The sequence below is a fragment of the Macaca nemestrina genome, chromosome 7 (assembly GCF_043159975.1).
Source record: "Macaca nemestrina isolate mMacNem1 chromosome 7, mMacNem.hap1, whole genome shotgun sequence".
NCBI lineage: Eukaryota > Metazoa > Chordata > Mammalia > Primates > Cercopithecidae > Macaca > Macaca nemestrina.
This window is the reverse complement of record NC_092131.1, coordinates 152,829,220-152,843,499: the sequence shown is the minus strand read 5'-3', so window position 1 is coordinate 152,843,499 and position 14,280 is coordinate 152,829,220. Positions and strand designations below refer to the sequence as shown.

Genomic DNA, 14,280 nt, shown 5'->3' with positions numbered 1-14,280 from the left:
AATAGGGGTAATGTGTTTAGTGGAACCAGATTGTGGCAGGACCTTCAGTGCTATGCTCAGGCTTACCCAGGCTTGGCTTTGAAAGCAGTGGTTGTTATAGGTATTTTAGAAATATTAATATGGTAGCAGAAGCTTTTGCCTTGGTTGAAGAGAAGCAGGTACTAGAGTATCAGTGAGGATGGGATAAAAAGGGAGAGATATGAGAGAAGCTCTGACTGGACCTAGTAAGGGTTGGGTACAGGCTCTCTATGATTTGATTTTTGTTTTCCTTCTGGCGTATACTTCATTACTTTGAGGAAGTTTTCCTTGACTGCCTTCTAGCCTCAGTTAGGTTAAACACTCTTTTATGTGCCCTTACCATGTCATGTATTTTTCTATTATAGCAGTTTATCACAATTAGATTAAGTTCTTTATGTTAAACATAGTTTTAATTTAACCTCTGTCTTTTCTGGTGGACTGTGAGCTGCACGTGGTCAGGAGGCATGTATGCCTTACTCACTGCTGTCTGCCTGGGGCCTGGAAAGTAATAGGCACTCAGTAAACACTCATTGTGAGCAGATGCACATGAATGAAGGAAATGAAGAAAAAGCTTTGAGTCAATAAGGGCTGCAGCTTCAAGACACAATGGTTGGTGAAAAGCATAGTGCTGCCATTGATAGGTTTTGAGAAGGTAGGATGGACTAGAAGTTGACCAAAAAGTAGGAGATGATGAGAGTTCTTCATGAATATCTTAACACTTTCTCTACCATACCCTCTTACCAGAAGACCCAGGGAGTCTCAGACCAAGAGCAGAGGGCTTAGTATTTTTGTTTGTGTCTGGGACAACCTGAAAGTGCTAAGGAGTTAATATCCTTGAGAGCCGCCTCAATCAGTGATAACTGGGAGTTATTGGGTAAATACTTTGGCTTTCTTGCCCATGGTAGGACAGGACTGAGCTTTACACATACAGGTTCCAGAGGACCTGTGATTTGAAGCTCAGCAGGCCCAGACTCACCTGCCAACATCAGTATACCTCATATTGACTTCTCTTCCTGTCTCACTTTCCATTCTTCTATTAATGTTTCTTAGGATCACCTTCCCCTCAAATTCTTACCCTCAAATTTTTGTCACAGGGCCTGCATCTGAGAGAAACCAACCTAAAACAGAGTTTTAGCACTATTTATCAGTGCCTCTTTCCATGACTGTGGACAAAGCACTTGTTGCCTGCTTTCTTGTCCACAGAGCATGGAACAGAGCTCAGGAACCTCTCAGAAGTGGTATCTGATATGAATACTTAATGTTTGCCATGGTGAAAAGAAAATGGTGAATGTGGACAAAGAACTGCCTTCTCTTATTTCCCCGCCCTACTACTGAGTGAGAAAGTTGTGACAAAATAACCCATAGCCCTGACTCATAGCCTTGCTTCACAAATGTGAAGGAGGTCAGTCACCTGGGCCACAAGTGCCTTCACGAAGCTCTGTCTTTGAGCAACAATGATCTTATCCACCCATTTCCTTCATCCAAAAGTCATCTTTCTGTTTTCCAAGCCAAATTTCAAAGGGCTTAAGAGGCTTTTCTATTTGACTCCCTCAATGTAGTATAATTCAATAGCTCATGGGCTGTGCAGCTGTCATTGGGGGCATATGGTAGATTTCATGCTTAATTGAAATACACACCAAATTGGCTGTGTGGATTCTCCAGCTGAGGGCTCACTGGACAACTCATGTCATAGTAAAGTGGGATATTGCTGGAGTGAATGTGAACTGCCTTAATCTGCAGAAGAGCACATTGGGAGGCTGCCTTTGAAAACTGAATCTTGTGGGCTACAGCCATCTCTTGCAGACTTTCTCCCCACACATCACTGGCCCAGTTTTCTTGGATCAAGTGCCTGGGGCAATGTGACTGGTTCAAGAGAAAATGGGAATGGGAACTTGGAGATCAAAAGCTTCTTAGAAAGAGCCCACTGTCATCTCTTGGGGGCAGTTCTCTGATGTTTTTCTTTTTTTGTTTGGATGGAACCCATTTATCAAAGTGTTTTTAAATTACTGGAATGTTCACTTCTAGCACAGATCTAGGTTTGTGTTTTGAAATGCGTTTCTAAGACTTGATCAGTGATTTGAACTCATATGGGTAACATGATATAGTCATCATCCATACCTCATTGAGAATGTGGCCTAGGGGAAGCAAGAAAGAGTTATAAGACCTGGATTCAGTTTCCAATTCTGTTATTAACTAGTTGAGATACTTTGTTTTTTTGTTTTTGTTTTTTTGAGACAGAGTCTTACTTCATCACCCAGGCTGGAGCACAGTGGCCCCATCTCCGCTCACTGCAACCTCTGCCTCCTGGGTTCAAACGATTTTCATTCCTCAGCCTTTTGAGTAGCTGGGATGACAGGCACATGCCACCATGCCCAGCTAATTTTTGTATTTTTAGTAGAGACGAGGTTTCGCCATGTTGGTCAGGCTTGCCTTGAACTCATGTCCTCAAGTGATCTGTCCACCTCAGCCTTCCAAAGCTGGGATTAATGAGGCCACCACACCTGGCCTTGTTAAGTGACTTTGGACAAGTCACTTACTATTGTTATTATTTTTGGAGACGGAGTTTCGCTCTTGTTGCCCAGGATGGAGTGCAATGGCACGATCTCAGCTCACTGCAACCTCCGCTTTCCGGGTTCAAGTGTTTCTTCTACCTCAGCCTCCCGAGTAGCTGGGATTACAGGCATGCACCATCATGCTCAGCTAATTTTTGTATTATTAGTAGAGATGGGGTCTCACCATGTTGGCCAGGCTGGTCTTGAACTCCTGACCTCAAGTGATCCACTCGCCTTGGCTGCCCAAAGTGCTGGGATTACAGGCTTGAGCCACCGTACCCGGCCTACTATTATTTTCTAAATAGAGAAATGATATCTGTCTCACGGGATTGTTGAAGATTATAAGAAATATGGGGCATATTTTAGACTATATCGCACTATTATTTTTGTTAGCTTCATTGCTTATCTCAGTTGGATTGTGGATGTGTTGCCAGAAAGCATCATTGTAGGAGATCATTGACTTCAGCTCTTTTTTTCCATATAAAATAAATATATATTTATTCTTTTGTATTATGTATATCTTTGTAAATTTTCTCAAATTATTTTTGGAATACATTGGAATATAGAACATGAATGAGTGAATGGAATGAATGAATGAATGAATGAATGAATGAATGGGTCAGTCTGTGGACCTATCAACCCAGTACTGCTAATGAACTAAATGTGCTAAGCAAACAGGTCGGAAGAAGTCTTAGCTCATGTTTTTGTTTTCTTTTTTTTTTTTTAATGACACCATGTTCCATGAAATAATTGAACCAAAAATCATAGTTCTGTTGTTTTGTTTCCCAGTTTGGCCTTAAAATCATTAACTCATTTCAAATATACAAGCCAGGGTTTTAAAAAGAGGATTAAATTAATATAAGAACTTCTGTTATTAACATTCTTCAGAAGTCAGTGGCTGTAACCAGAGTACAATAGTCTTTTGGTAAACCCCGCTTCCTGTCAAAAAGAAAATCATCAACATAATGGAAGAGTAAATCAGATGCACATTTTCTTGAAGACTGATTTCCCCTTCTCTTGTTTCTTTTTGCTGTTTAAACTGCCCCTCTGTCCTCACACCCAGGCCATGAATATTGTAGACCTCAGGATGACAGAAATCTTCCCTGTTTTGATTGCCACCTACTCTGATATTGTTTGGGGAGAATGACAGAAATATATTCTGGTTGGGATTCCCATGGGTGGTTACAGATTTGGTTTGTACTTAACCTTCGCCATCAGATTGAGGAGATACCTCAGGATGCAGTTAGAAGCCAAACTCTTTTTCTTGAGGATAGAGGAACATACAACTCTACTACCACCAGTGACCTAATGAAGTGCTTCACATAAGGTCACCAAGGAGGTTTTCATTTCAAATTTATGACTTTGCCCCAAATGCCCATATAATGCCATTTTCAAAGAGACATATAGTAAACAGGAAGTACCCTAATTGGACGTACAGTATTCTTTCAGGACCCAGGTCACATGAGATGTAAGTGGTTTTCTCTTGACTTCCTAGGGAGGAATGCAGTAGGCATGAACTGAATAGGGATAAAAGAGTAAAATTATTCAAAGAAATAGCCCCGAGGGAAAGTGGTGACAGGCCAAAAAAAAAAAAACAAAAACAAAACAGTGAGGGATTAGTTGAGTGTGTGTGCATGTGTGTGTGTGTGTGTGTGTGTGTGTTTCAGGACAAATACTTAACTAGTCAGTGAGTGTCATACAAACATGTTTAATTCCAGGCAGCTGAAGCCAGTATGCATTTCCAAGTAATGGTGGGACATTTAGAGAAGTTGAATGGAAAACAACAACAACAACAACAAAAAAACAGCTTGAAGTTGAATCTGGCTAATTAAAATAGTACATATCAAATTCTGAAATAAAAATTGACCATTATCTCGGTTTGAATTTGCAGCTCCTGGCTAAATACAAAAACTTGCAATGGGACAACGTACTGCGGCTGGACGAGGTGCAGGCTAAACTAGGGATTAGTCTAGAAGAAATGTTGTTGGTCACAGAAGATGCCCTTCATCCTGAACCCTATAACCCTGAGGAGATCTGTAGGTGTCTGGGAATTAGCCTGGAGGAACTCCGAACCCAAATCCTGAGTCCAAACACTCAAGATGGTGAGTTGGCTGCAGAAAGTAAGATATAGGTTATTCCCTCACTCACAGCTGGAAGGTTTCAACTTCTCCACTGGTTTTACAGCATACTTGAGGGAATTTGGAAACTGTGTTTCAGCAAGCTTAATTATTTAGAATCTTAGCTTCATAAATGTATTCACTCATTCATACATTTTCATTCATTCATTCATTCATCACTATGCTGGGTAGGTAAGGGTGAATGAGACATGATTCCTGTCTTCCAGGGGCTTATAATTCAGTAAGCTTCTCTTTTTTATCTTTTTTTTCCCTTATCCATTTTTTTCTGGTTGTTATGCTACTTGTATAAAAAATGGACTAGGTTAGAGAACTGCTCTAACTCTGTGAAACAATGCTCAGAACACTATAAAGTGTTCACTTCTTAGGTTGAAACTTGTGGCCCACTTTAGTGTGGAAGCTTATTTCTATTTGTGGTCTGCTTTCAGTTAGTTTTATATTTATACCAGTAACATCAGAAACTGAGATGAAGGCCAGGTAAATGTTGCAGGCACAGGATGGAATCTTGGGCTGGCTGTTCCTCTTAGACTAAAGGTTATCTAATGGTGAGAAATCAGTACTGGGGGCAAGGACATCTAGTTCAGATCCAGTTGCCCTTAGTGGAGGGTTATGGGGGATAAGTAGGAGACTAACACAAACATCAGCCTCAGGGCCCCATTTCTGTCTCATTCAGTTCAGTTCTACAACTGATTGTTGAGTTGCTACTGTGGATTTACCTACAAAGTAATTTCTTAAAGGTTTCATGTACTGAAAACTTTGGGATGAGATAAGGGAATCATTTGGAAGCAGGGATTGGGTTTTAGCTTCTAACACTGTCGATCCAATTTAATTTGATGAAGCTTGATTGAGTCTTTAGAACCAGTATAAGCAAACTATGGCCTACTGGCCAAATCAGGCCTGCTGTCTGTTTTTATGAAATAAACTTTTACTAGAACATGGCCATGTATTAGCTGTGGCTGCCTTTGCACTATAAGAGTTGAGTAGTTGCAATAGAGATTGAATAGTCCACAAAACCTAAAATATTTAATATCTGGTTCTTTGCAGAAAATGTTTCCTGGCTCTTATTCCAGAAAGGCAGTAGACTAAAGTTTACCTCAGTTTTGCCATGAAAATAGGCATAACGGGGTTATGATGTTAAGATGTTATATAAGATATAAGGTTAAGATGCTTCTCTTATAAGAATAATCTGTATAATGTGCTAAGAATAATGCTTGGTAGTGGAGGTACTAATAGAGTGATGAATGTGGTGATGGAATTGTATTTGGGTCTAGGGAGACCAGAAAACAAAGAAGACAAAGCCAGCTTAAGGCTGGGTGCAGGGGCTCATGCCTGTAATTCCAGCACTTTGGGAGGCCGAGGTGGGTGGATCACTTGAGGCCAGGAGTTTGAGACCAGCCTGGCCAACATAGTAAAACCCTGTCTCTACCAGAAACACAAAAATAAGCCAGGCATGGTGGCAAGCACCTGTAATCCCAGCTACTCAGGTGACTGAGGCATGAGAATTTTTTGAATCCAGGAAACAGAGGTTGCAGTGAGCTGACATTGTGCCACTGTACTCCAGGGTGAGACACTGTCTCAAATAAATAAATAAGTAAATAAATAAGCAAGCCAGCCAGCTTAACTAAGGAGTTAGCAACCAGCCAAAAATTAAATAATAAATAAATATTTCCTAGGTAGGCAAACAGTCAAAAAGAATTCCAGTCTGACCAAACAGTAGATACAGAGGCAGAAAGAAGTGAGAGAAGATTATGTCCAGAGAACTACAGATAGTTGAGTGTTTCTTGAAAATAATGTACACAGTAGAGAATGATATGGTATCAGGCCAAGGTTGTAGACAGACCCAGATCACCAAAGGGCTTATTAAATAATTGTGTGTGTGTGTGTTGTATAGGTAATGTGGGAGGTAATCAATATTTATTGAATGAAGAAGTTGGGTAAGGTATTGGATAGGGAGAGGTTCAGGGGAATAGCCTTTCTCCTTTGACCTAAGATATTGATTTCTTTAACAAATATGTATTGACTTCTGTGGACTGGAAATTGTGCTAGATGCTGGGATGCAAAGATAAGCAGGACACAGTCTCTACTTTACAGCGACTTAGTGTCTAATTGGGGGAGAGTGCCATACAACAATCACAATAAATAATACCTGCTATAATAAAGGTATTTATCAAGAACCCTAAAAGTATGGAGGGAAAAGTGCCTCAGGTCCTGTAGATGGTGGTTCCATTTTGAGCTGCATCCTTAGAGAAGTTATGAATTTCCTAGACTTAGAGAGATGACCAGCCATTCCAGGCAGAGAGCAGAGCTTGAATGAAGACAAAGTAGCACAAGGAGTGGAGTATGGGAGAACATGCACCAAGAGGTATTGTGTGCAGTATGAGTTGGAGGACAAAAAGACTGCGTAAAAGGATGCCAATTAGGGAACTATTGCTCTATACTCTATACTGAATGAGAAGAGCCTGAAGTAGGGTAGATTGCTCAACTGGTAGATTCTCAAGACTGTAAAATGGAATTCAGTTGCATTTGGCAATTGCTGGTGTCTAGGAGTGAAGGAAAGAAGAAAGGGAAGAAGGAAGGGAAGGAGGGAGAGGAAGAAGGAAGGAAGGGAAGAAGAAAAGAAATATAAGGTAAATAGGTCCAAGGTATGGATAACTGGGAACGTTAGGAAATTATAGTGTCGAAGTGATTTTGGCAGTAAGATGACAAGCTTGTTTCTCTCTCTCTCGATAGATAGATAGATAGATAGATAGATAGATAGATAGATAGATAGATAGATAGATAGATAGATAAATCTATCTATCAATCATTGAATTTGTCTGGTGTGATAGCAAGATATCTAAATAGAGATGTAAAACAGGTAAAGATCCAAATGATATAGTAGTTAGATTTGGGAGTTATTGTTGAAAAGGTAAGAAAGTCTTAATAGACATTGAAAATGTTGACTTTCAAATGATCTTAAGAGTCATTTCATGGTGTCACTTAGTTCAGAAGCCTTCAGAGGCTTACCATTACCTAATTGCCTGAACTCTTCTGCTCCTGTCTTAACTACGTTCTGTCCTGTGTCCCTTTGGAGCCCATATGTGCCCGTGTGGACAGTGTTACCTTGGTTGGGCCATTCCACTTACTAATTGGAAGCTTCGTCTTCCCTCTGGGCTTTTAATCCTAAACACCACTGTGCTTTTATAAATGAATTTTCTCCCTTTTCTGAAATGCAGTTTCTACCTGTCTTAAAAGCTTAATGTAATTCTTATCTTTTGCTTATACTTCTTAATCCACAACCTATTCTCTTTCTCTGTATCCATCTTCCTTTCTTTCTACATCTGCCTGTCTTTCCTTCCCTTCTTTTAGAATTTTTTGGAATAAGTAAATTTCCCAGAATGCTTTAGAAAATACAAAGAGCAATTTGCTTATCATACAACATGTATTTCTGTCTCTCTGCCTCTCTTTCTATGTATATATTCATAAGCTTTTCCCCCTGAAGAATAATGACTTCACAGTTTTTATTAAAATGAGGCATGCTTCATCTTCTTTTTTTCCAGAACTTTTATTTATTTTCTTTTTCAACTTAATTTTAGGTTCAGGGCATACACATGTAGGTTTCTTACATGTATAAATTGCATGTTTCTGGGGTTTGGTGTACACATGATTTTGTCACCCAGGTAGTGCGCATAGTATCCAAAGGGTAGTTTTTTGACTCTCACTCTCCTCCCACTCACCATCCTCAGTTAGGCCCTGGTGTGTATTTTTCCTCTCTTTGTCACCATATGTACTCAGTGTTTACCTCCTACTTACAATTGAGAACATATGGTATTTTTTCTGTTCCTGCCTTAATTTGTTTAGGATAATGTCCTCCAGCTGTATCCATGTTGCTACATAGGACATTATTTCATTCCTTTTTATGGCAGCATAGTATTCCACAGTGTATTTGCACCAGATTGTCTTTTTCCAGTCAACCATTGGGCATCTAGTTTGATTCCATGTCTTTGCTATTGTGAATAGTGCTGCAGTGAATATATAAGTGCTTGTGTCTTTTTTTTTTTTTTTTTTGAAAGAGTCTCACTCTGTTGCCTGGACTGGTATGCAGTGGTGTGATCTTGGCTCACTGCAGCCTCCGCCTCCCCGGTTCAAGAGATTCTCCTGCCTCAGCCTCCTGAGTAGCCGGGATTACAGGCACCCGCCATGACGCCCAGCTAATTTTTTGTATTTTTAGTAGAGACAGGGTTTCACCATGTTGGCCAGGCTGGTCTAGAACTCCTGACCTCGTGATTCGCCTGCCTTGGCCTCCCAAAGTGTCGGGATTACAGGCGTGAGCCACCACGCCCGGCCACATGTGTCTTTTTGGTAGAATGATTTATATTCATTTGGGTATATACCCAGTAAAGGGATTGCTGAGTTGAATGGTAGTTCTGTTTTAAGTTCTGTGAGAAATCTCCAAACTGTTTTCCACAATGGCTGAATTAATTTACATTCTCACCAGCAGTGTATAAGCATTCCCTTTTCTTGGCAAACTTGGCAACATCTGTTATTTTATGACTTTAGTAATAGCCATTCTGACTGGTGTGAGATGATATCTCATTATGGTTTTAATTTGCATTTCTGTAATGATTAGTGATGTTGAGCATTTTTTTAATATGCTTGTTGGCCATGTATATGTCTTCTTTTGAGAAGTATCTGTCCATGTCCTTTGCCCATTTTTTAATGGAGTTATTTGTTTCTTGCTTGTTGATTGGTTTATAATTTTTATAGATTCTGGATATTAGACATTTGTAAGATGCATAGTTTGCAAAAATTTTATCCTATTCTGTAGGTTGTCTGTTTACTCTGTTGACAGTTTCTTTTGCTGTACAGAAGCTCTTTAGTTTAGGTCCCACTTGCCAATTTTTGTTTTTGTTGCAATTGCTTTTGGAGATTTCATCATGAAATCTTTGTCAAGGTCTATGTTCAGAACTGAATATACTGGCTTTTTTTTTTCTAGGATTTTTATAGTTTTAAGTCTTACATTTAAGTTTTTAATCTATCTTGAGTTGATTTTTGTATATGGTAAAAGGAAGGGGTCCAGTTTCCATTTTCTGTGTATGAATAGCCAGTTATCTCAGTACCGTTTATTGAATAGGGAGTCATTTCTCCATTGCTTATTTTTGTTGACTTTGTCAAAGATCAGATGGCTGTAGGTGTATAGATTTATTTCTGAGTTTTCTATTCTGTTGCATCAGTCTATGTGTCTGTTGTTTTATGCTGTTTTGGTTACTGTAGCCTTGTAGTATAGTTTAAAGTTGAGTGGTGTAATGGCTCTGTTCTTTTTCCTTAGGATTGCTTTGGCTATTTGGGCCCGTTTTTGATTTGAGTTTTTGAATTTTTTTTCTAATTCTGTGAAAAATGACATTGGTAGTTTGATAGGAAAAGCATTGAATCTGTAAATTGCTTTGGGCAGTGTGGCCATTTTGATAATATTGATTCTTCCAACCCATGATCATGGAGTGTTTTCCTGTTTGTTTGTGTTGTCTCTGATTTCTTTCAGCCATGTTTTGTAATTCTTCTTGGAGAGATCTTTCACCTCCTTGGCTAGCTATATTCCTAAGTATTTCATTCTTTTTGTGGCTATTGTGAATGGTATTGTGTTCTTGATTTGGCTCTTAGCTTGGACATTACTGGTGTATGAAAATACTGCTGATTTTTGTACATGGATTTTGTATTCTGAAACTTTACTGAAGTTATTTGTCAGTTCCACAAGCCTTTGGGCAGAAACCATGGGGTTTTCTAGCTATAGTATCATATTGTCAGTGTAGAGAGATTGTTTGACTTCCTATTTTCCTACCTGGATGCCTTTTATTTCTTTCTCTTGCCTGATTGCTGTGGCTAGGACTTCCAATACTATGTTGAATAGGTGAGAATGAGAATCCTTTTTTGTTCTGGTTCTCAGGGGAATGTCTCTAGCTTTTGCCTGTTCAGTATGATGTTGACTGTGAGTTTGTTATAGATGGCTCTCATTATTTTGAGGTATGTTCCTTTGATGCCCAGTTTGTTGGTAGTTTTTAACATAAAGAGTTCTTGAATTTTATTGAAAGTCTTTTTATTTCTATTGAGATGATCATATGGTTTTTGTTTTTAATTCTGTTTATGTGGCAAATCACACTTATTGATTCGCCTATGTTGAACTAACCTTGCATCCAAGGAATGAAGGCGGCTTGATCATGGTGGACTTGCTTTGTGATGTGCTGCTGGATTCAGTTTCCTAGTTTTTGCTGAGTAGTTTTGCATCTATATTCATCAGGGATATTGACCTGAAGTTTTCTTTTTTTGTTGTGTCTTTGCCAGGTTTTGGTATCAGAATCATGCTAGCCTCAAAGAATGAGTTAGGCAGGTGTCCCTCCTCTTCAATTTTTGGAAATAATTCCAGTAGGATTGGTAACAGGTCTTCTTTATATGTTTGGTAGAATTTGACTGTGAATCCATCTGCTCCAGGGGTTTTTCTGGTTGGTAGGTTTTTTATTGCAGATTCAATTTTAGAACTTTTTATTTGTCTGTTCAGGAATTCAGTTTCTTCCTGGTTCAGTCTTGGGAGGTTTTAGGGTCCCAGGAGTTTATCCATTTCTTTTAGGTTTTCCAGTTTGAGTGCACAGAGGTGTCTGCTATAGTATCTGAGGGTTTTTTGTATTTCTCTGAGGTCAGTGGCAATATCACCTTTGTTATTTCTGATTATGTTTATTTGGATCTTCTCCCTTTTTTATTTATTAATCTAGGCAGCAGTCTATCAATCTTATTTATTCATTCAAAGGACTAGTTTTGGTTTTGTTGATCTTTTGTGTGGATTTTTATGTCTCAATTTCATTTGGTTCAGCTCTGATTTTGGTTGTTTACTTTCTTCTGCTAGCTTTATGGTTGGTTTGCTATTGTTTTCCTAGTTCCTTTAGGTGTGATGTTTGGTTATTAATTTGAGATCTTTTTAATGTTTTGATGTAGGTGTTTAGTGCTATAAACTTTCCTCTTAACACTACGTTAGCTGTGTCTTACAAATTCTGATATATTTTTGTTTTCATTAGTTTTACGGAATTAATTTCATTGCCTTAATATCCTTCTTTACCTAAAAGTTATTCAGGAGCAAGTTGTTTAGTTTTCATGGAATTGTATGGTTTTGAGAAATCTTCTTGGTATTGCATTCTTCTTTGTTGATTTATTTATTTATTTATTTATTTATTTATTTATTTATTTATTGTGCTGTAGTCTGAGAGCATGATTGTTATGATTTTTTTTTTATTTGTTGAGAATTACTTTATGGCTGGGCATGTGGTCAGTCTTATAATATGTGCCATGTGCAGATGAGAAGAATGTATATTCTGTTGTTGGGTGGAGTCTTCTGTAGATATCTGTTAGGTCCATTTGGTCAAGTGCTGAGTTTAAGTCCCTAATATCTTTGTTAGTTTTCTGCCTGGATGATCCGAGTAGGGTGTTAATGTCTCCCACTATTATTGTTTGGTTATCTAAGTCTCTTTGTGGGTCTCTAAGAACTTGGTTTTGTAAATCTGGGTGCTCTAATGTTGGGTGAATATATATTTAGGACAGTTAAGTCATCTTGCTGAATTGAACCCTTTATCATTATATAATGCCCATTTTTGACCTTTTTGATCATTGTTAGCTTAAAGTCTGTTTTGTCTGAAATAAGAATAGCAACCCCTGCTCTTTTGTCTTCTGTTTGCTTGATAGATCTTTCTCCATCCCTTTACTTCAAGCCTACAGGTGTCATTGCATGTGAGAGGAGTCTCTTGAAGACACCACACAGTTGGTTCTTGCTTCTTGATCCAACTCATCACTCTGTGTCTTTTAAGTGGGGCATTTAGCCTGTGTAAATTCCAAGCTAATATTGACATGTGAGGGTCTGATCTTGTCATCGCTTTGTTAGCTGGTTTTTTGGTAGAATTGATTATATAATTGGCTATGTCCCCACCCAAACCTTATCTTGAATTTTACTTCCCATAATCCCCACATGTCATGGGAGAGATCCTGAGAGGTAATTGAATCATGGGGCCAGTTATCCCCATGCTGCTGTTTTCATGATTGTGAGTGAGTTCTCTTGAGAACTGATGGTTTTATAAGGGGCTTTTCCACCATTCACTTGGCACTTCTCCTTGCTGCCACCATGTGAAGAAGGACATTTTGCTTCTCATTCCACCATGATTGTTAGTTCCTGAGGCTTCCCCAGTCATGCAGAACTATGTCAATTAAACCTCTTTCCTTTATAAATTGCTCAGTCTCTGGTATGTCCTTATTGGCAGCATGAGAATGGACTAATTCAATAGTGTTGGTGGGCTGTGTACTTAAGTGTGTTTTGTGGTGGAAGGTACCAGTTTTTTGTTTCCATGTTTAACACTTCCTTAAGGATCTTTTGTAAGGCAGGTCTGATGGTCATGAATTCCCTTAGCCTTTGATGGTCTTAAAAGGATTTTATTTCTTCTTCACTTACGAAACTTAGTTTGTCTGGATATGAAACTCTTGGTTGGAATTTCTTTTTTTTAAGGATGTTGACCTTGAGGTGACAGTGTAGGGAGAGATGTTCAAATCAAGCTGTGGCTTGAAGCTTCTGTTAAACCAGCCAGACTTCCAAAGGCCCATGTACAGTTCTTATTTTCTGTTTCCAAATTTCTAATAATTAGATATAGAAATGCTCAGTGGCCATTCAAATTAAACACACACAAAGCAAAATCCTTCAATCCTTTAGATGTTGTTTAGAAATTGTTTAGGAATAGTTTCAGGATTATTTGCCAGGCCTTACCCACAGGTAGGAATTGTCTAAGGGTATGGTAGAGTGGTCTGGAGTCTTGGAGCCTCAAAGGCTAGACGTAATTGGGAGGGATGTTTCCCATGGTGTGACCCAAGAGGAAAATGTGAAGCTAGGGCCAGGGCGAGGAGAGTTAGGCACATGTATCACGCACATAACTTAAGAACACACATTGGCAGACAGAAGAATTTGTGAGGAAGTAAATAGACAGTAAAGTAGAGAGAATGGGTCAGGTAGTTTAGATTCTAGCTTTAAAAAAAAAGGAATTTGTTGGGAGCATTTCTTTTGGGAGTGTCCAAACTGCTCTGGGTTGGGGTGGCCCAGCTGCTTAGCCACACTGTGCTGGGGTAGACCCAAATTTCATTACTTCAGTTACCAACTTTGCCTGTGACCACATGCTGATAAAGTGCTGGTCAGTTCTTGACTCATTTGTTTGCCTTGTATGATCTGAAGAGTCATGGGTGATAATCATGGTTTTTAATAAAGAACAAAGCCCTGACATAGATTGCTCTTTAGGAAGACACTTAGAGTCAATGGTAAAGAAAAAAAGAACAAAACTTGTTATACCTTTTATAGTTCCCACATGACCCTTTACACATACCATCTAATTTGAATCTCACACCAACCCTGGGGCACAGGGTTATCAGCATGAAGAAACTGAGGTGAGAGAATTTAGTGATTTGTCAGGACCACATGGGTGGTATGAGCTGGAGCCAGATCCCAAATCCTAGTCTTCTAACTTAATCCAATACTTTTTCTGCCATCACTTTTTAAATTCTGGCACACTTACAAGCTGCCCTTA

At 39.0% G+C, this 14,280-nt stretch overlaps 1 protein-coding gene across 12 annotated transcripts in view; it reads left to right on the top strand.

Moving 5' to 3' along the window:
• Window positions 1-14,280, top strand: part of LOC105490574 (galactokinase 2) — a 275,378-nt gene that overhangs the window by 132,685 nt on the left and 128,413 nt on the right. For all 12 annotated transcript variants that reach the window (XR_003019991.2, XR_011625304.1, XM_011756364.3 and 9 more), the window contains one exon: window positions 4,462-4,672. Coding sequence is in view for 10 of the 12 variants with exons in the window: in XM_011756364.3 (XP_011754666.1) it covers window positions 4,462-4,672 (211 nt within the window). In the remaining 2 variants the exon portion in view is untranslated. The remainder of the gene's footprint in view (window positions 1-4,461; window positions 4,673-14,280) is intronic.